Below are 20,691 nucleotides of genomic sequence, written 5' to 3'. Positions count from 1 at the left end.
GTAGCTGTCTTTGACGGCCAGCGCCCAGGATGGATTAGCTGTGCTCCCGTGCAGCTGGCCGTCAGTGTGTTTCAAATCTGGAGGTGCTTACGTCTGTCGTTGATATGGAAAGGGAGGTGGGTCTGGAAGTGTACGTCTGTAATCCTAGCATTGGGCTGCAGAGGTCACCTCAGTTCAGAGTCACTTGACCTCTAGAGCATGTGAGGACTGCCTACATGTATGGGACTGTCTCAAACTGCCAAAATAAGAAACTAAACCAAAACAAAACTAATTGGGATGTGACTAAGTAACAGAAGCTCTTGTTGCTCTTAGAATCAGCGTACTAAATGTGTGTTTATTTTCTCAGAAAGACAGAGTCCATTGACGTAATGGATGCCGTGGGGAGTAACATTGTGGTTAGTACAAGGACTGGAGAGGTGATGAGGATTTTGCCACGAATGCATGAAGATATTAATGAAGAATGGATCTCTGATAAAACCAGGTACTGTCTGTATGTTTTTATAGTTGCTATAAAAATTTATAGTTTCCCTTTAGATTTAGTTTATATGTGAGTGTTTTGCTCCTATGGATCTACGATTATTACAGTGTTATGGACAGTGTGAGCCATCATGTGGGTGCTGGGAACTGAGTTCAGTTCCTCTGTGAGGGTAAGAGCTCCTAACCACATAGTCATCTCTCCAGTCCTTATTGTCATTTTTAATGGAAATTTTTATGTTGCAAAATGATATAGTCTATTGAAAAGTCTGAATTTTTATAAAGAGAATGGGAAAAAAAGCAACATTAATAGTTATAAATGATGGGCATAGTGGCACAAGTTTGTAGTCGAAGCTACTTGGAGACTGAAACAGGAGGATCTGCAATTCATAGCCAGCCTGGGAGACATAGACCTTGTTTCAAAATAAAAATACAGAGGGGCTGGAGATATAGCTTAGCATTTCCAGTGCTCGGGGAATAACGGAGCAAAGGGAGAGCTTTTCTTTCTCTCGGTGTAGCCTGGCTGTCCTGGAGCTCTCTCTAGAGACCAGGCTGGCCTCAAAGTCACAGCCTCTGCCTCTGCTTCCTGTACTGGGATTAAAGGCGTGTGCCACTGTGCCCAGCTAAGGTAGATCTATCTCTTGCCACCATGCCTGCCTTAGGTATTTATTATTCTGTTTAACATTTTAGGTAATCTTCTATTTAAATAAGGTTTTTTTTTATTTTTTAAACATGGAAATTGTAGTTGCTCCTTATCAAAATTCTGTATATTGTGTGATTTCTTTTGTCTAGATTTGCCTATGATGGACTAAAACGTCAAAGACTTACTGAGCCAATGATCAGAAATGAAAAGGGGCTTTTAACTTACACCTGCTGGGAAGATGCACTCTCTCGTGTAGCTGGAATGGTAAAAAATTGGAATATAGGATAAATAGTGTGTAGTTTCTAAGAAACAACTTTTTCATGAGAAAGAGCATATCTTTCTCTTTCATCCTCTTTCTTTATTATTTCTTCCTTTATTTTTTTTTAGACAGGGCTTTCATTGTGTAGCTCCAGCTGACCAGGCTGGTCTTAAACATGCAGGATCTGCTTGCTTGCCTCTGCCTTCTAAGTGCTAAGATTAAAGACACGCACCATCACACCCATTCTTTTCTCTCTCTCTCTCTCTCTCTCTCTCTCTCTCTCTTTGCCAAGATTTGATATTTTTGAGAGCTGTATCTCAGATATTATACTAATATAAGAGACTAACCACACATGATCTCTACCTTCTACCTTGTTATGCTAGAGAAAGAGGCATAATTGTTGATCTACCAGGACACTAATGAGAAAACACAGAAGGGGTGCACGGTGCCTAACCAAAACTATGGTATCAAGATGCCTTCCTAAAGGAAGTGATCCTGAAACAAAGCCTAAAGTTGAATGTGAGCTTGGGTATAACTCACTTGTACTAGTGTGCTTAGCATGTGCAAAGCCTGGGCTTAGTTTCCAGCAGCCGATAAAAGAGGAAAGAAAGACCGGATGAGAGGCAATGTAGACAAAGCAAAAGCCTAGAGGGAATGGCAGATACTTTAGAAGAGGTTGCATTCAGCTAAGGTAACTATAGCGCCATGATTTTCATTCTCCAGAGCTCATATTGAAGTTCCTTTGTTCCTAAGGTAGCACACACAGCATCCTGCCAAGCTAGGGTTACTTGCCCTGGCCCACACACCATGGCTGCTTCTCATTTGTAGACTAAGTGAGCAGTGGGACACTTTTCAGTCATATGCGGATTGCTAGTTTTTTGCTTTGAAGATTGATCAGTATGTTTTACTGATGCATTTGGCAAAGAAAATATTTTTTTGTTTTGCTTTGTTTTTGTTTTTCAAGACAGGGCTTTTCTGTTTAATAGTCCTGGCTGTCCTGAAACTTGCCCTCTAGACCGGGCTAGCCTCAAACTCACAGAAATCTCTCTGCGTCTGTCTCCTGAGTGCTGAGAATAAAGACGTGCACCACTATCACCTGGCTGAAAATGTGTAATTCTTAAAATATAGGAAAAATTTAGAATATGTATAGTTTGGCTTTAATATTATGTAAAAAAAAAAGCCTATAAAGCTTATAATCTGCTTCAGTGACAACTGTTAGGAATATGTTTATCAGAAATAGATATAATTGATTCATTGCACTCAAACCCTAAATATATTAAATTGAGAACTCATAAGTTATATCAACAGTCATATGCTAATTAATTTGATCCAGCAGCAAAAGAAAGGGTTAAAACTCTGTTATTTGCTAATAGTTTTGACAACATTGTTCTTTTAAATTAATGTTTTATATTTGCTCCCCTTTTTTATTTCTTAAATGTTTTTAATTGAAATAGAATTGCATTGCTTTCCTGTGTTCTCCCTCCAGGCCCTCCCTGTTACTCTTCTTCAAGTCCTTCTCATTCCCCTCCCACTCTCTAGTTGATAGCCATTTTCTTTTTTTGTTGAAAATAATTTTCATACAATATATTTTAATCTTAAACTGGGAGTGGTGGCGAACACCTTCCCAGGACTTGGGAAGGCAAAGGCAGGTCAACTTCTGAGTTCAAGGCCAGCTTGGTCTGCAGCAAGTTCCAGGACAGCCAGGGCTACACAGAAGAAACCCTGTCTTAAAAAACAAACAAAAAGAATCTGTCTTTTCTACGGTGTTCTCTGAGCTGTAGATGCAGGAGCCATGATGTAGATGTATCTGTTGTGTCTGGGGTCTCCTTGATCTGTTGATCTCTGCATTCTGTCCAGTTGCTGTGAAGAGAAGCTCCTCTGATGGGTGATAGCTACCCCTAGCCAGGAAAGAGGACTGATGTGTCCCCATGCATAGTTCTCTTCTGATACTTGAAAGTGACTTGTTTTATTTTCTGAACAATTATGGTCTTTGCTGACTGTAGGTTCACTAGTGCTGCCCTGTTTTTCTATTTCTAGTTACAGAGCTTCCAAGGCAAGGATGTGGCAGCAATTGCAGGTGGCTTGGTGGATGCTGAAGCCTTAGTAGCTCTGAAAGATTTGCTTAATAAAGTAGACTCTGACAACTTATGCACTGAAGAGGTCTTCCCCACCGAAGGAGCTGGGTGAGAGACTATAAGCTGCGCTCCAGGCTGCTGCTTTCGGGTTTATTTATTTATTTATTTAAAAGATTGATTTATTTATTTATTATGTATACAGTATTCTGTCTGCATGTATGCCTGCAGGCCAGAAGAGGGCACCAGATCTCACTACAGATGGTTATGAGCCACTGTGTGGTTGCTGGGAATTGAACCTTTGGAAGGGCAGGCAGTGCTCTTAACGACTGAGCCATCTCTCCAGCCCCCCAGGCTGATCTTGAACAGAGGAACTTTGTGTTCTTCACCTCCCAAGTGCTTGGATTAAGGATGAGTGCTGTCTGTGACATCAGTGTTCAGTTCTGACAACTCCCCATGCACTCTGACATATAAAGTAGAAAGGGCTGTTTGAGAAGAGGAAGATGGCAGGAGTGGGGGGTACTGAGTGCTGAATGTGCTCAGACTCCATGCTACACGTGTATGAAAGCAGGATTCTAGACCCATTCAGTATAGTTAATAGGTGGTAATAAAAGACTTCAATACATTAAACCAAACGCCAGAATTGTAGAATATAGTCACTAATTAATATTGTAGGTTTGATTTCATCTAGACACACCTGCCTGGCATGGTGGCTGATGTGCTTGGAAGGTTGAGAGAAGGACTCCTCAAGTTCCAGGCTGGCTTGGGCTGTAAAGGGAGACTTTGTTTCCTAAACAAAAGTCAGGAGAGTGCCCTGGGATTTACGATAGTAGGCCGTGGATTTCTAGCATGTGTTAACTTTATATATGCATTCTAGCGTGTATTAAGTTCTCTTTCAGAGTTTCTTATCTTCGTAAGCTTGAGCCATGTATTACACTTTTAGCACAGATTTACGTTCCAATTACCTTCTCAATACTACGATTGCTGGTGTGGAAGAGGCAGATGTTGTTCTTCTAATTGGCACAAATCCACGTTTTGAGGCACCGCTCTTTAATGCTAGAATTAGAAAGAGGTAAGTAACCTAATCCTCATGTAATAAGAATTTTGAAAATATGTGATTGTTTTTGCATATATAAGTATATTTTAGGTGATTCCAGCTAAGTGTTAACTGTGTGGTTCTAGAGGAAGATTCCTAACATATTCACTCTACCCTCCCTCCTTGTCTTTCAGTTTATTTTGTTAGTGTTTTCTTTTCTTTTGAGTTGATCTGGCCTGGAACTCACAGAGCTCAGTCTGCCTCTGTCTCTTGAGTGCTGGGATTAAAGACATGTACCAACCCATCTGGCTTCCTTGTTATAGAGACAAGGTCTCATGGAGCCCAGGCTAGCCTCAAGTGCTGGGATCATAGGCAGGTGCTACCTACCATACCTGGCCCTATATTTATTTTTTTAATTTTTTAAATTTATTTTTGTTTTTCAAGACAGGGTTTTTCTGTGTAGCCTTGGCTGTTCTGGAACTCACTTTGTAGACCAGATTGGACTCAAACTCAGAGATCTGCCTGCCTCTGCCTCCTGAATGCTGGGATTAAAGGTGTGTGCCACCACTGCCTGGCTACTTTATTTTATTAAAAACAAGGTTTCATGATGTAGTCAAGACTAACCTTGAACTTTCTGTGAAATTAAGGTTGAACTTGAACTCCTGATCCTTTAGCTTCCACCTCTGTCTCCATGAATTACAGGCCTGTTTGTTTGGATTTTATTTTGTGTGTATATGTATGTGGACATGCTGCGGTGTAGTGTGCCTGTGATAATCGGGACAGCTTTCAGGAGTTAGTTTCCTCCTTCTGCCCAGTGAGTCCCGGGAATGGAATTGAGTGCTGTGGTGTAGTGTGCCTGTGATAGTCAGGACAGCTTTCAGGAGTTAGTTTCCTCCTTCTGCCCAATGAATCCCAGGAATGGAATTGAGTGGCAAATGCTTTAACCTGCAGAGCTGTCTAGCCAGCCCCACCCCTATTTCCTTTTGTCTTCTGGCTTTTCCTCGTAGACTAGGTAAGTCCCTGCCAGCCCAGCTGTGTGCCTTGCCCCGTCTTTTAGAGCAGTTTCCTCCTTCATGTCCGGCGGTCTAAAGTCACACATTCATCCCCCTTTTACTTCCTCTGCTAACACAGGCAAGTTCTTGTGTAGAATGCCCTCCACCCCTGTCCTTTTCACTTGTGTTGTGGACACTGTCTATTGGCTTGTCTGGGAGATGTTGAGAGTGAAAGAGGGAATTACTACTTCAGGATAACAGCTAAATGAGCATTGCTTCCCCCAAGCCTTACAGTTGGTGACTGCACTCATAGCGCCAAAGGACCCCGCTGTAAAGAGTAAATAAATGACAGTTTATTTTCATGACTATTTGAGAAATAAATGATTCTGCCATAAAAATACTGTGAAATATAACCTACAAGTCAGTTTTTCTAAAGTAGTCTTTTTCTACATTGAACTTGTACTTAGGTTCCTATACAACAAATCTGTTCCCTGAATTGTTTATGCATTTTTACAACACTCTTTATTTTGAAAGGTGCACATGAAATTATATCTGTTAAGATTAAGTATTCTGTGAGTTCTTTTGTGCTTTTGACATTTTGTGACTCAGAATTGTGAGACCAAGGACTGTTCTTAACTTATTTGACTCCAAAAATTGTTTTTGTTTCAGTTGGCTTCATAATGACTTAAAAGTAGCCCTCATAGGTAGTCCAGTGGACCTCACTTACAGATACGACCATCTAGGAGACTCTCCGAAAGTCCTGCAAGACATTGCTTCAGGGAGACATCCATTCAGCCAGGTGCTTTAAGTTATACATGTCTACTATTGTTGGGTTTTGATGATGATTATTTATTTTTATGTGAATTGGTTTGGGTTTTATGTTGTTGGTGGTGGTGTTTTGCAACAGGGTTTCTTTGTGTAGCTTTGGAGCCTGTTCTGGAACTCACTCTGTAGACCAGGCTGGCCTTGAACTCACAGACATCCGCCTGTCTCTGTCTCCCGCCGGCTGTGCATTGGTATTTTGCCTCCATGTATGTCTGTGAAACTGGAGATACAGACAGTGGTGAGCTGCCGTGTGGATACTGGGCATCGAATCCAGGTCCTCTGGAAGAGCAGTCAGTGCTCTTAACTGCTGAGCCATCTCTCCAGCCCTGCTTCTTAAGTATTGTTAGTCTTTCTTTTAGTTTTATTTATTTTTGTTTTCTGTGTATGAATATCTTGCCTGCCTACATTTTATCTACTGCTTGTGAGTCTGGTGCCCAAAGAGGTCAGAAGAGGGCTGGAACTGGAGTCACAGATGGTTGTGAGCTGCCAAACAGAGTTCCCATCCCTCTCCAAGTTCTGAGTCATCTCTCTAGTTCCTTTAATTTATTGCATTTTGTTTGTTTTGAGACAGGGTTTCTGTTTAACAGCAGCTCTGACTCTCCTGGAATTTGCTTTGTAGACCAGGCTGACTTTGAACTTACAGAGATCCATCTGCCTCTGCCTCTCCTGGGATTAAAGGTGTGCGCCACCACCAGCCAGCTATTTTATGTCTTTATACTGTTGTATTGTTCTTCAGTTTTACTTAGTTTTCAACTTCCCACCAAGCCTGTAGTTTGCTCTCCTCTGGAAACTCACCCCTTGTTCTCTTCTGTCTGGGTCTTAGTGACTAGAGGAAGTGTAGGCGGTGACACCTGAGCTTCAGTTCTTCTGTGCTGTAACATGGATATTCACCACACCTGGGTCTTCAGTACCGTTTGACTATCTGTAGGGTCACTCACCAGGTTGTAGCAACTTATCCATATTCATTCCAGCCAAGGACACCTGGCTAGGATTTTCATTCCTAATGCTTATTTGTGTAAAATATTGAGCTTTTTCATAGTGCATTGGCAAGATGTTTTTATTAACTCAGATACTGTTAGGTAAATTAATGATTCTTTATGTTAGAGTCCCAAACTTGGAAGAACACGTAAATGCAACTATGGTTAGATTGTCTAGCTTATACTTGGAATGTTTTAAGGTCACGGCTCATTTTTTGTTGTTGTTGTTGTTTTTAATAGGTCTTAAAGGAAGCTAAGAAACCCATGGTGGTTTTAGGCAGCTCCGCACTCCAGAGAAATGATGGAGCAGCAATTCTTGCAACTGTGTCCAGCATTGCACAAACGGTTCGGGTGACGAGCGGTGTTTCTGGAGACTGGAAAGTTATGAATATTCTACATAGGTTTGTCTATTGCTTTACATACTAGAAAATTCAAGGTGTGTGTGTGTGTGTGTGTGTGTGTGTGTGTATGTGTGTGTTCATTCCTGACAGACTTGTCATGTTGTTTGGACAGGCAGCCTTTAGAAAAATTATTCCCATTGCAAATATGAAATGTAAAATGTTTTCTTTAAAAAAAATGCAAGTTAGCCAGCACTTGAGAGGCAGAGGCAGGCGGTTGTCTGTGAGTTTGAGGCCAGCCTGGTCTAAGCATGAGTTCCAAGACAGCCAGTGCTACACAGAGAAACTCTGTCTCAAAAAACAGAAAAATTACAGTGAATCCTCTGACTTTGATTAAATGAAAAAAAATATAATCTGAAAATTTAGCTAAGGAGTTTTTTTTTTGTAAACTCCAGTATGCTATTTTAAGAAAGCTGAAAAAGGGGGCTGGAGAGATGGCTCAGAGGTTAAGAGCATTGCCTGCTCTTCCAAAGGTCCTGAGTGCAATTCCCAGCAACCACATGGTGGCTCACAACCACCTGTAATGAGGTCTGGTGCCCTCTTCTGGGCTGCAGACATACACACAGACAGAATATTGTATACATAATAAATAAATAAATATTTAAAAAAAAAAAAGAAAGCTGAAAAAGACAAAGTGTGACAATTAAATTATTTCACAATTTGAAAATGCTTGCTATTGCTATTTTAGTTCCTCTCCTTCTAGTCTTTTTTTCCTGTATGATTGTTTTTAGTTATATATTTGAAATCATACTTTGTCTATAAGTTTTGTGTCCTGATTTAACTTATTTTTATTACCATATAAGAATTTTCACCTACAATTGGTGAAATTCTTTATGGGCTCTTTTCTTTAAAAACTTTTTTTTCCAGCTGGGCATGGTGGCACGCACCTTTAATCCCAGCTCTCAGGGTTAAAGTTAGGGCTAGGGTGAGGAGGCAGATCTCTGTGACAGCCTGGTCTACAAAGCAAGTTCCTGGACAGTTAGGGCTGTTACACAGAGAAACCATATCTTGAAAAAACAAAACAAAAAACCCAAAACCCAAAAGAATATTATACAATACATTTTGATCATATTCTTTGGTCTCCCCAACTCCTACCAGGTTCTTCCCACTTCCCTGCTCACTCTGCTTCATACCCCCCCCCAAAAAAAGAAGGCAAGACAGATAAAAACCAGTGACAAAAAAAATACCAGAATAAAACAAAAGATGTTAATAGTTATTTACTATAATAATATATAACACTCTTTTTCTTATAGCATGCACTAAGATTTTACATGCACACACCAAGTACTAGAATTAAAGGTGTGCGCCATCACTGCCCTGCAAATTTCTAGTGACTTTTAATTCTGTGAGTGTCTGGGTGTAGTTTAGTGGTGTAAATTGCAAGCCTGTGGTTTCCATTCTTAGCTCAAAATTAAACAAATTAAGCAGCGATAGCACAGGTAACTGAGCTTTAGATTACCTTCTTAGGTTATAAGACTAGTCTGACTGGACTAGTCAGAGCTGTTTGTGTGTTTCTGCTCGTTTCAGAAGGGTTGTTGCTTTGAGCCTCTTTCTTAGGAGATATTTTCACTGAAACAGTAGTTGTAGGAAACAATTCTATAAAGGCAGATTCCAGCTTGTATATATCTGTAGTAATGGTTTTCCAAGAATGACTATTTCACACCCCTACCTCCCACCCCTGTGGTGTGTGTGTGTGTATGTGTGTTTCATTTGTTTTTCAGAAAGGGTCTCACTATGTAGCTCTGTCTGGCCTGGAACTTGCTGTGTAGATCGTGCTAATCTAGAACTAGGAGATCCAACAGCCTCTGGTTCCTAAGTGCTGGTATTAAAGGCATGCACTACCATGCTTGCCCTCCCCTCCTTTTTTCTTTTTGAGGCAGGTTCTTATTGTATCTCTGGATAGCCATGAACTTGCTATGTTGCCCCCACCAGATTTGCCTCAAACTTGCAGAGTTCTTCATATCTCTGACCCTTGTAACAGGAATTACATCATCCCTACTTGAATTATTGTTTAATCAATACTTTTAATTTCTCCCTTTTACTTTTTTTCCTTCCTTTGAGATAAGATCTTACTCTGCAATCTAGACTGACCTTGAACTCACTGTGTAACTCAGACTAAATATCTTCCTAATGGTCCTCCTGCTTTAGCTGGGATATGGTGATGATTCTTGTGTAATTACCCAAATTGAATTACTTATACTGGGAATGCTGCGTGTATTTGGAATTCCACAATTGTTTTATAGGATTGCAAGCCAGGTAGCTGCTTTGGACCTTGGCTATAAACCTGGGGTGGACGCAATTAGGAAGAACCCTCCCAAAGTGCTGTTTCTTCTGGGAGCAGATGGAGGTTGTATCACACGACAGGATTTGCCAAAGGATTGTTTCATTATTTACCAAGGCAAGTAGCACCATCGCACCAGAAACAAAAGAGAGTCATACATGGTGTATATTAAAAGCTATTTGATACACAAAAGTTCTGTTTTGAATGGCTGTTCTAAATGTATAGAAGTTCATTGAAATGTATAGACTTTGGATCTGATTAATTTGAATATGTGACTTTTTTTATTTGCAAGTATTTTATAGTAAACCTTGTTTTAGAAATCAAAACAAACAAAATCTGTTTGTTATATAGAGGGTGACATATGCCTATGGTTCCAGCCTAGTGAGGATGAGACGAGAAGAAAAGAGTTTAAGGATCTTTATTTTTTTTTTTTAAAGATTTATTTATTTAATTAATTTATTTATTTTGTTTACACCATTCTGTCTGCATGAGTGCCTACAGGCCAGAAGAGGGCACCAGATTTCTTTACAGATGGTTGTGAGCCACCATGTGGTTGCCAGGAATTGAACTCATGTCCTCTGGAAGAACAATCAGTGTTCTTAACCTCTGAGCCATCTCTCCAGCCCTTGAGGATCTTTAAAAGCCCATCATAGGTTACTGTATTTGAAACTACTAGTAAAAACTACCTGTCGGGCTGGAGACAGGGATCCGCAGTCACGGGCACCGACTGCTCCTCAGATAGCCTAGATTCCATTTCAGACACCAGCATGGCAGCTCACAACTGTCGTTACTCCAATCCAGCGGCTCCAACCCCCTCTTCTGACGTCAGAGGTCACTAGGCATGTATGTGGTACAAGACACACTTACAGACAAAATACCTATACACAAAATAATTTTTAAAAAATTTAAAGAGAGATTTCTTGCCTGAAATTACTTAATAAATGAGGAGCAGTGGTAACCTGAATGCTCAGTAAGAGGATTGGCTAGAGTTGGCTCACTCATGACGAGGGTGTTAGACTCGAGTAGTAGTCCTGTCTTCAGGAAGCTGAGATGGGAGGAGTGCAAGTTTGAGGTCACTGAGGACAACATAAGACGTTGTCAGAATATTTAGCATTATTACTTAATAATAACAACAATAATAAACTATTATTAGTATCTATAAAGGAAAAGAACTTTAATAGTGCAAAATATTTCTTATAATTTTGTCTTTGAAACAAGGTCTCATATAGCTCAGGTTGGCCTCTAACTCAATACTTAGCAGAGGATGACCTTGAACTCCTGATCCTTTTGCCTCCACTTCCAAGTACTGGGATAACAGGCATGTACCACCATGCCTGACTAAACTGTAAAGTTTAACTAATGCCTTGGATTCTGTGTGACAGGACAGGCAGTAAGTCATGTGGAGCGTTTACACGGAGCTTGTCCGTGAGTTCTCATGCCTGGCAAGTGCTGGTCACCTCAGATGTAGCTCCCTGTAGACCCTGGTTGTAGAAGATAGCCCAGGCCGGCCCTGAACTCATGAGCCTCATGTTCTGCCTCCAGATCCTGGGAATTACAGGTCTGGACCATGTCTGACTTATGTAAATTAAGTTACAGCCGTCTTTAGCAAGAGGCTAAGGAATACATAAGTAGACAGTTAACGTGGCACGCTGACTTTCTGTGTTTGATGCATTCTTTTGAACTCCCACTTGTAACTGTAATTATGTTTCCCTAGAGTAAGTAGTGCATTGTATATCCCTGGATATTTAAAATTACAGGAGAGGCTTTTATTTTATTGTATACATGGACATAATTTATAGTAGATATTTTATTTTTATTACCATAAAAATTATACAGGAGCTGGAGAGATGGCTCAGCAGTTAAGAGCACTTGATTCTCAGTGTCCACATGGTAGCTCTCAGTTTCCTGTAATTCCAGGTTCGGGGTATCTAACAACTTCTCTGGCCTCTGCAGGCATCAGCATACATGTGGTACACAGACATATATGCAGGCAAACATACACACACAAAATATCTTATTTTAAAAAAATTATTATATAACATTTTATGCCAGTGGTGGCACACGCTTTTACCCCAACACTTCGGAGGCTAAGGGCAAGTGGATCTCCTGAGTTTGAGGCCAGCCTGATCTACAGAAAGAGTTCCGGGACAAGCCACTGCTAAGCAGAGAAACTCTGTCTCAAAACAACCAAAAGAAAAAAAATATTATGTCTTCAGTTAATATAATTGGTTGGTACTAAACAAAATGACTGAACTAAAATATTGTTTTACTGCTTTCTAGAGGCACTCAATCGGCACCTTTTCTCTTTTTTCTTTTCTCCTGAGGTAGAATCTCTGGTCGCCTAGTTTGACCAAGGATGACCTTGAACTTTTGGTTGATTCTCTCTGCCTCCGCCACCTGACTGATCGTGGGCCTGCAGCACCACAGGCTAGCGTAGTATGTATGCATTGTCTTGCTGGACAGTGGTGGTGCACGCTTTTAATCCCAGCACTCGGGAGGCAGAGTCAGGTGAATCTCTGTGAGTTTGAGGCCAGCCTGGGGTCCACAGGACTGGCTCCATAGCTACTAGGAAATCCTGTCTTGAAACGTCTCTCAAAAATGTATTGTCCTTAAGGACTCTGAGAGAGGCATACAAGGACCTAATTAATCTACAAGGGAAGTAGAAAAAGATCTCCTGAGTACATCGAGGGCATGGGGCCTTTGGGAAAGGGTTGAGGGGGCATAGAGGCAGGGAGGAGAGCAGAGAAAAATGTAGAGCTTAATAAAGATCAATACAAAATTTAAAAAAGTATTGTCTTAATAAGTTTTTGGATTTTGGGGAAGGAGTTTGTTGGATTTTGGATTTGGTTTGTTTCTTTCAGTTGGTTTTTCAAGACAGGATTTTTATCTGTGTAGCCTGATGGTCCTGGAATAAACTCTGGAAACCAGGCTGACATTGAACTTGGAGATCTGCCTGCCTCTGCCTTCTGAGTTCTAGGACTAAAGGCGTGTGCCGCCACCGCCCAGCTTGAACTACCCTCTCATTCTCATTTTAAACCTATGAAAATGTCTGAATATGGTGGTGTACGCCTTTGATCCCAGCGCTCAGGAAGCAGAGGCAGGCTGATCTCCAAGTTCGAGGCCAACGTGGTCTCTAGAGCAAGTTCTAGGACAGTCAGGCTTACACAGAGAGAAACCCTGTCTCAAAAAAAAGTATAGTTCAGTGGTAAATAGTTTGCATGAGGTGATTTGGTATCCAGAGCTACAAAACTAGTAATAGGAATTACAAAGGAGGTATGTTTGCGGTCTTCACATATAGTAGTGACCAGTATCTATTGGGTTCTAAGACGTGGTCTAAGCTGTAATTCACACTGACCTCAAGATTCTTCTGCCTTGGCCCCAGGTACTGGGTTACCGTTGTGTACCACTACTTTGTGTTTATTAATACAGTTTCTCCTCACAGGACATCATGGTGATGTTGGTGCTCCCATAGCTGATGTTATTCTCCCAGGGGCTGCTTACACAGAAAAGTCTGCTACTTATGTCAATACTGAGGGTAGAGCCCAACAAACCAAAGTGGCAGTTACACCTCCTGGCTTGGCAAGAGAAGACTGGAAAATCATAAGAGCTCTCTCGGAGGTATTGTTTTTGAGGCATTTCTTTAACGTAATTTTATTCATTAAGCAGCTGGGGATGTAGCTCGATTGGTATTGTGATTGCATGCAGTCCTAGGTTCAATAAATTCTTGTACATAATTTATAGTGCTGGAGATAGACCCAGGGCTTCAGCAGATACTAGGCAGGAGCTTTGCCACTGAGCTACATCTTCATTCACTAAGGCATGTCATAGTGATGCTGCCTCAGGGATGCTAGACATGTTAGCTTCTTAAAATGATTTTCAAAGTCGCGGAAAGTTTTCCTCTAGAATGAGGGAGAGTTGCATAACCTGGTTGTATAGGAGAAAAGGCCTTCAGAAAATTAAATATTAAAATAGGAATCGGTATTTAGCCTAACATCATCTCTGTAATCCTTGATTTCAGAACCATGCACTTGTTAAGAACTCTCTGTACTATGGAGCAACATTCTGCAGATAAATATGGTGACATCTTATAAATTAGAGTTTTTGACATCTGTATTCCACACCTGATGCTTCCCTGAAAAATCTGTCTGGATTGGACGGATGGCTCAGTGGTTAAGATCATTGGCTGTTCTTCCAGAGAACCTGGGGTTAATTCCCAGCACTCACATGGTGATGTTTTAGGAGATTTATCACACTTTTCTGGCCTACTTAGAGCTCAGGCATGCTTGTGGTACACAGATACGCACACAGGCAAAACACACAAAAAAGTAATGATGAATAAATAATTTTTAAGAAGAAAGGAAAAATTTGTCTGCTAAAAGATACTAATAGAGGGTTTTTTTTTTCCTTTTAGTAATACCTCATTATTTCACCATAGTTGCAATTATAAATTATTTTTGCCCCCATTTTTGGTGCTAGAGATTGAGCCCAGTCTGATGTACATACTAAGTTGCAACCCTCTCGAGATAGAGTTTCTCTGTGTGCTCTGGAATGCCATCTGTAGACCAGGCTGGCCTCAGACTCAGAGATCCACCTGCCTCTGCCTCCCAAATGCAAGGATTGAAGGTCTGAGCTGTAGCAGGCTTTCTTTGGGGCCACCAGCCAGTTCCCACATTATAGCGCAAAGACTTACTTTTAGTTATGAATGCTCAGCCTTAGCTTTAGCTCATATTTTTGCTGTCTCTTCTCTCCCCTCCCCCCCCCCTTTTTTTTTTCTTTTAAAACGGGGTTTCTCTGTAGCTTTGAGCCTGTCCTGGAACTTGCTCTGTGGACCAGGCAAGAGATCCACCTGTCTCTGCCTCCTGCGTGCTGGGATTAAAGGCCTGTGCCACCACCACTGACTTTTTTTGCTATCTCATATAATTTAAATTAACCTGTGTCTCTTTATGTGCATCTTGCCTTGGAGCTTTTTACCTTTCTTTTATTCTGTGTACTACTCCATGTCTGGCTGACATGGCTGGCCCCGGGCATCTCTCTCTCTCTCTCTCCCTCCCTTGTTTTCTTCTCCCCTTGTGCCTTGATAGCTCCTCCTTTTATTCTCTGTGTCTGCTAGCCCCACCTGTCCCTCTACTGTCTGGCTATTGGCCATTCAGCTTTTTATTAGATCAGGGGCCTTAGGCAGGCAGAGCAACACATCTTTATATCGTTAAACAAATGTAATATTTCAAAACCCTGTGCTACCTTACCATGCTAAGTGGCATTTATTTTTTGTTTTGGGTCATGGGCGGTGCGTGCTGCAGCATGTATTTGAGGTTTAAAGGGCATCCTGAAGGCATCTGCTCTCTCCCTGCACCCAGTGGGTCCAGGGATTGACTCCAAACAAATTATTTTGGCTGCCCCACCTCTGACATATTGCAATAGTAAAGTTGTATGTCCTGATGAATCTGATCTGTGTAGATCGCAGGTATCACTCTTCCATATGATTCTCTGGATCAAGTGAGGAACCGTCTAGAAGAGGTCTCTCCTAATCTTGTTCGTTATGATGATGTTGAAGGAGCTAATTACTTTCAGCAAGCAAGTGAGCTTGCCCAGGTAAAAGCTTGCCTGTAAACAATTTTCCTAATGGTGTATATCTTGACACAATAGTACTGATTATCTGTCATATTTTTTCAGCTGGTGAACCAGGAACTTCTTGCTGACCCACTTGTTCCACCTCAGCTTACTATAAAAGACTTCTATATGACAGGTAAGTAGCTCTCAGTTCGACTACCGACTACCCAGAGAGAATCAGAGGACCTGCTTTATCTTTATAGCTGTTTGTGCTTGGCACTGTTTGCTTCCAATCTGAGGATTTTGTGATTTTACATTTATTTGTGTGTGAGCAAGCATACACTCACCGTGAAGAGTGTGCACTCAGGGGACAATCTGTGGGAATCCAACTCAAGTCATCAAGCTTGGTGGCAAGCACCTTGGTTCACGAAGCCACCTCACTGGCCTCTAATCTGAATTGTCAAACATTAATGGAATTTAAGAGACAGGACTGGGGCTAGAAGCTCATGGTACATTAAGCATGGGAACTATACCCCTAGTCTTCTAACTTTTTCAGTGCTTATGACATGTAAGCAAAGTTTAATACCCAAAAGGGTTAGCAGATTTTTAAATGTAAAATTTTACTATTGTAAGAAAAATTACTAAACAGAAATTTAGGATTTTTCAAAGTACTAAAAATACTGTCAAGGTTCGTCTGAAAATTATAGATGAAATATTCAAAATATTTAAATATGAAGTATATTAAATAGGGCTTCTGAGGTAAATTGTAAGAATTTTTGTTTATTTTTTAAGACAGGATTTCTCTGAAACAGTCCAGGCTGTCCTGGAACTTGCTCTATAGACCAGGCTGGCCTGGAACTCACAGAAATCCACCTGTATCTGCCTCCCAAGTGTTGGGATTAAAGGTGTGCACCACCACCACCCCCCAGAAGAAATTTTTTAAGAAATATAGACCTGTAACAGGCTTTCTTTTGGGCCACCAACCAGCTCCCCAGTTCACGGCACGATGCCTTACTGTTAGTTATGGATGCTCTGCCTTACCTTATGTTTGTCCCACTACCTTTTATAACTTAACCTGTTTCACCTACATTTTGCTTTGGAACTCTTTACCTTTCTTTCATTCTGTGTGTCCTCCATGTCTGACTGGCTACTGACTCCCTGGCTCTAGGCATCTCCCTCTCTTTTTCCTTCCTCTTCTCCCCTTGTGTCTAGATTCCTCCTCCTATTTATTCTCTGAGCCTGCCAGCCCTGCCTATCTATTTACTGCCTGGCTATTGGCTGTTCAGCTTTTTATTAGACCAGTCAGGTGCCTTAGGTAGGCAAAACAACACATCTTTACACAGTTAAACAAATGCAGCATAAACAAATGTAACACATCTTTGCCTAGTTAAAGTAATAGTCCACAACAGGCCATCTGAAATGCATGGTAAATGTATGTGATAGTTAATATATAAATAATTTCATATGTAAAAGCATATAGCATAAATTTATTTGTTTATTTTAAAATTGGGTGTCATGTAGCCCAAGGTGTCTTAGACTAGTTGTGTTACAGCAGAGGATGACCTTGAATTTGTAATTTTCCTGCTTGCACCTGCACATGTCACTGGGAGTCCAGCTCAGGGCATCAGCCTTTTACTAACTGAACTACATCTCTAGCCCTGAAATTATGTTTCATAGGGTTTTTTTCTGTTTTGTTTTTTTTTAATTTTTTCTTTTGTTTTATGCCATTTTAAAAATGTATACAGTGACAGTTGGGTGATGGTTGTGCTTGCCTTTATCCCAGCACTCAGGAAGCAGAGAAAGGTGAGTTCAAGGACAGCCTGATCTACAGAGTGAGCTCCAGGACAGCCAGGGCTATTCTGAGGAACCTGTCTCAAAAAACAAGAACAAACAAATGTGTGCAGTGTTTTGCTGTATGCATGTCCATGTATAGCATATGTGTGTAAATGCCTGAGGAGATGGGAAGAGGGTGTTGGATCCCCTGAAACCAGAGCTGTATACAGTTGTGAGCCACCAAGTAGATGCTGGGAATTGAATCCCAAGTCCTCCCCAGGAGCAGCAAATGGTATTAACTCCTGAGCTGTCTCTTCAGCCCCTTTTGTATATTTTAAATTAGCATATATTTATAGATTATTTCAATGAGGTGATTAAAAAGGTTAGATCAGGGCCAGCAGCATGGCTTACTGTGTGTAAAGGAACTTGCCATGTAACCCTGACCCCACAACAGGAGAGAACCAACCCCTAAAAGCTGTCTTCTGACCTCCACACAGACACTCTGGCATGTGCATCCCCCACACCAATAACAAATTTCTAAACAAGAGTTTTTAAAAATAAATACAAGTTGGGGTCATTGTAGAATACAACAGAACCCAGCACAAAACCTTAATGAAGCATCACTGTGACTTTAGCTCTTGAGGGGCAGAGGCAGGAAAATTTCTGTATTCAGAGCTTGGCAGTTTTTGATGAGCATGGTGGCTTACACCTGTAGTCTCAGCACTTGGATGACAGGAGACTAAGGAGTTCAGGGTTAAACTTTGGCACATAGTAGGACCTTATGTTGAACAGATTCAACCCAATGCCCATCAAAATTCCAGAAAAATTCTTCAAAGACCTCAAAAGAACAGTATTCAACTTCATATGAAAAAACAAAAAACCCAGAATAGCCAGAACAATCCTGTACAGTAAAAGAACTTCTGGAGGCATCACAATCCCTGACTTCATCCAGACAGGCCGTCACTAAGAAAAGGTCAAGATGTTGTTTGCTCCTTTCTTTGTAATTTGGAGGATGCCTGATAGAAATGCTGATTCAAGCCTACATGACAGAGTTCAGAGCAGACAGGTAGAAGTGGATGTGAGAAAAAGCTATTCACTTTGTTACTTAGGAGACAGAAGTATTTCCCACTCAGTTTATGTTTTGTTATAAAAGCTGTTTGGACAATAAACGAGAGGAATTCTTCAGGAAAAAAAAATCCCTGACTTCAAACTCTACTACAGAGTTACAGTACTGAAAACAGCCTGGTATTGGCATAAGAACAGACAGGAGGATCAGTGGGACCAAATAGAAGACCCGGATATCGATCCACACGTGTTTTAACACCCAATCTTTGACAAAGAAGCAAAAAATATCAAATGGGAAAAAAGAAAGAATATTTAACAAGTGGTGCTGGCATAACTGGATATCAACATGTAGAACAATGAAAATAGATCCATATCTATCACCATGCACAAAACTCAAGTCCGAGTGGATCAAAGACTTCAACATAAAGCCAGCCACACTGTATCTCACAGAGATCCACCTGCCTCTGCCTCCCGAGTTCTGAGATAAAGGTGTGTACCACCGCTGCCCAGCCAGTGTATGTTTTTTTTTTTATTTTAATTTATTATAAGCAAAGAAAGCCAGTGACTGTGTGTGTTTGCTCATGTGTGAGCAGGTCTGTTCATGCCACCATCGTACTTGTAGAGGCCAGAGGACAACTTTCCGTCCTGCTGAGACTGAGGTTCTCTTGCTGTCTCCGTGCTCTTTACCCCAGGCTCGCTAGCCCGAGCTACAGGGTGATTGTTTTAGTCTAAGTGCTTATTTTGTCATGGTGGTGTTAGGGTTACTGATGTGTGCCCGAAAGTGAAGCTTTTACGTTGGGATTCAGAGTTCAAACTCAGTTTGTCTGCCCTTTGCCAGCACCTGGGTGGTTTGTTTTGTTTTGTAAATTCTGAGTAGGCCAGGTAGACCTGAAATTCAAAGCAATCCTTCTGTCTCAGCCTACCACATAAACAGTTGTGTCTTTTTTTTTTAGATTTTTTTAAAGAATTTTCTGTCATTTAATTTTTTCATACTGGTATGTTGTCTAGCTCTTATGTGATTATTTAATTATTGCTAAATATTAAAAGCAGTTAACCAGAAAGCTGTGGTGGTAAACAAGAAGTGAAGGCAAGAGGATCATAGTTCAAAGAGGTCATCCTTGGCTTCATATGCAGCACAAGATAACAAGACCCTAGCTTAAACATACTTGCCTAGTAAAGAGGTTATGTGCACAATGGATTGCTTGTTTGTAATTGCATTACAGCCTCACCATCGTTTGTTCCTGAATATGTGCAACACTAAATTTTCAGTGCATGTTCTAAAGTCACATTAACAAAACCTTGGCATAGTGGCTCTTCCCTATAATCTCAGCACATGGGAATCTGAGGTACGAGGAGCACCACAAGTTTGAGGCTAACTTGGTATACTATTGAGTTCCTGTCTGGTCTGAAATCTGAGACACTGTTTCCAAAACAACAAAGGAAGTTCTGTTAACAGAATGCATGTTCTTAATGTCTTTCAGATTCAATTAGCAGAGCCTCACAGACAATGGCCAAGTGTGTCAAAGCCGTCACAGAGGGAGCTCAGGCGGTAGAGGAGCCTTCCATATGCTGAGACATCCACCAGGGACCCCGTTCTGCTCTAGTCAGTAAATGGACATTGGTGTAATTCCTTACAAGCTGATGTTTTCCAATGTGATTCTGAATGATGTAATATTTAAAGTTATGCTATGCTTACTTGAAAATGGTATTGCCCTTAACCAGAATCTTGGCAGTTTAAAGTTTATGTATTATGTACAAGCATCAAGTAGTTTAATAAAGCTAACCTTTGTTCTTTCATGTTAAAAACACTGATCCTTAAAATATGAATTTGTTTCATAGATCATTTTTGTTTCAAAATGGATGAAAGAAAAGGCCTTTTAGGACTAGGAACATAGCTCATTGGTGCAGTAGTGTAAGGCTAAAGATTCAACCCTTGAGGCTTAAGAAAACAAAGATCTTCCGTTCAGTCTCACGTTTTGTGCTTAAGGCCAGCAAAATGACTCAAAATGGGTAAAGGTACTTGTTGTCAGCTCTGACTAGAAGTTGAGCCCTGGAACTTACATGGTAGAAGGAGGAAACTGACTCCTACAAACTCTAGCTGCCTGGGCTACAGATTTAAGAGTCTGTCTCAGCAGGACATGGTGGCACACGCCTTTAATCTCAGCACTCAGGAGGCAGAGGCAGGTGAATCTCTGTGAGTTTGAGGCCAGCCTGATCTATAGAGTGAGTTTTAGGTTAGCCAGGACTACACAAGGAAACCCTGTCTCGAAAAAAAAAAAAAAAGTCTTAAAAACTTTAAGTTTTCTGTTAAGATTAATTAATAGAAATGTGGGGCTGGAGAGATGGCTC

General features: G+C 40.9%; 1 protein-coding gene across 1 annotated transcript in view; it reads left to right on the top strand.

The window, feature by feature from the left end:
• The window catches only part of Ndufs1 (NADH:ubiquinone oxidoreductase core subunit S1), a 34,404-nt gene extending 14,256 nt beyond the window's left edge, over positions 1-20,148 (top strand). The window contains exons 9-19 of the mRNA XM_041631794.1: positions 347-481; positions 1,267-1,381; positions 3,414-3,559; positions 4,392-4,520; positions 6,146-6,275; positions 7,519-7,679; positions 9,920-10,074; positions 13,400-13,575; positions 15,412-15,546; positions 15,628-15,700; positions 19,824-20,148. Coding sequence (XP_041487728.1) covers positions 347-481; positions 1,267-1,381; positions 3,414-3,559; positions 4,392-4,520; positions 6,146-6,275; positions 7,519-7,679; positions 9,920-10,074; positions 13,400-13,575; positions 15,412-15,546; positions 15,628-15,700; positions 19,824-19,915 — 1,447 coding nt within the window. The 3' untranslated portion in view covers positions 19,916-20,148. The remainder of the gene's footprint in view (positions 1-346; positions 482-1,266; positions 1,382-3,413; positions 3,560-4,391; positions 4,521-6,145; positions 6,276-7,518; positions 7,680-9,919; positions 10,075-13,399; positions 13,576-15,411; positions 15,547-15,627; positions 15,701-19,823) is intronic.
• Positions 20,149-20,691: the final 543 nt, after the last annotated feature.

The sequence above is a fragment of the Microtus oregoni genome, unplaced genomic scaffold (assembly GCF_018167655.1).
Source record: "Microtus oregoni isolate MIOR12 unplaced genomic scaffold, Mior012 000038F_ref0000394, whole genome shotgun sequence".
Classification (NCBI taxonomy): domain Eukaryota; kingdom Metazoa; phylum Chordata; class Mammalia; order Rodentia; family Cricetidae; genus Microtus; species Microtus oregoni.
This window is presented reverse-complemented; position numbering and strand designations above follow the sequence as displayed.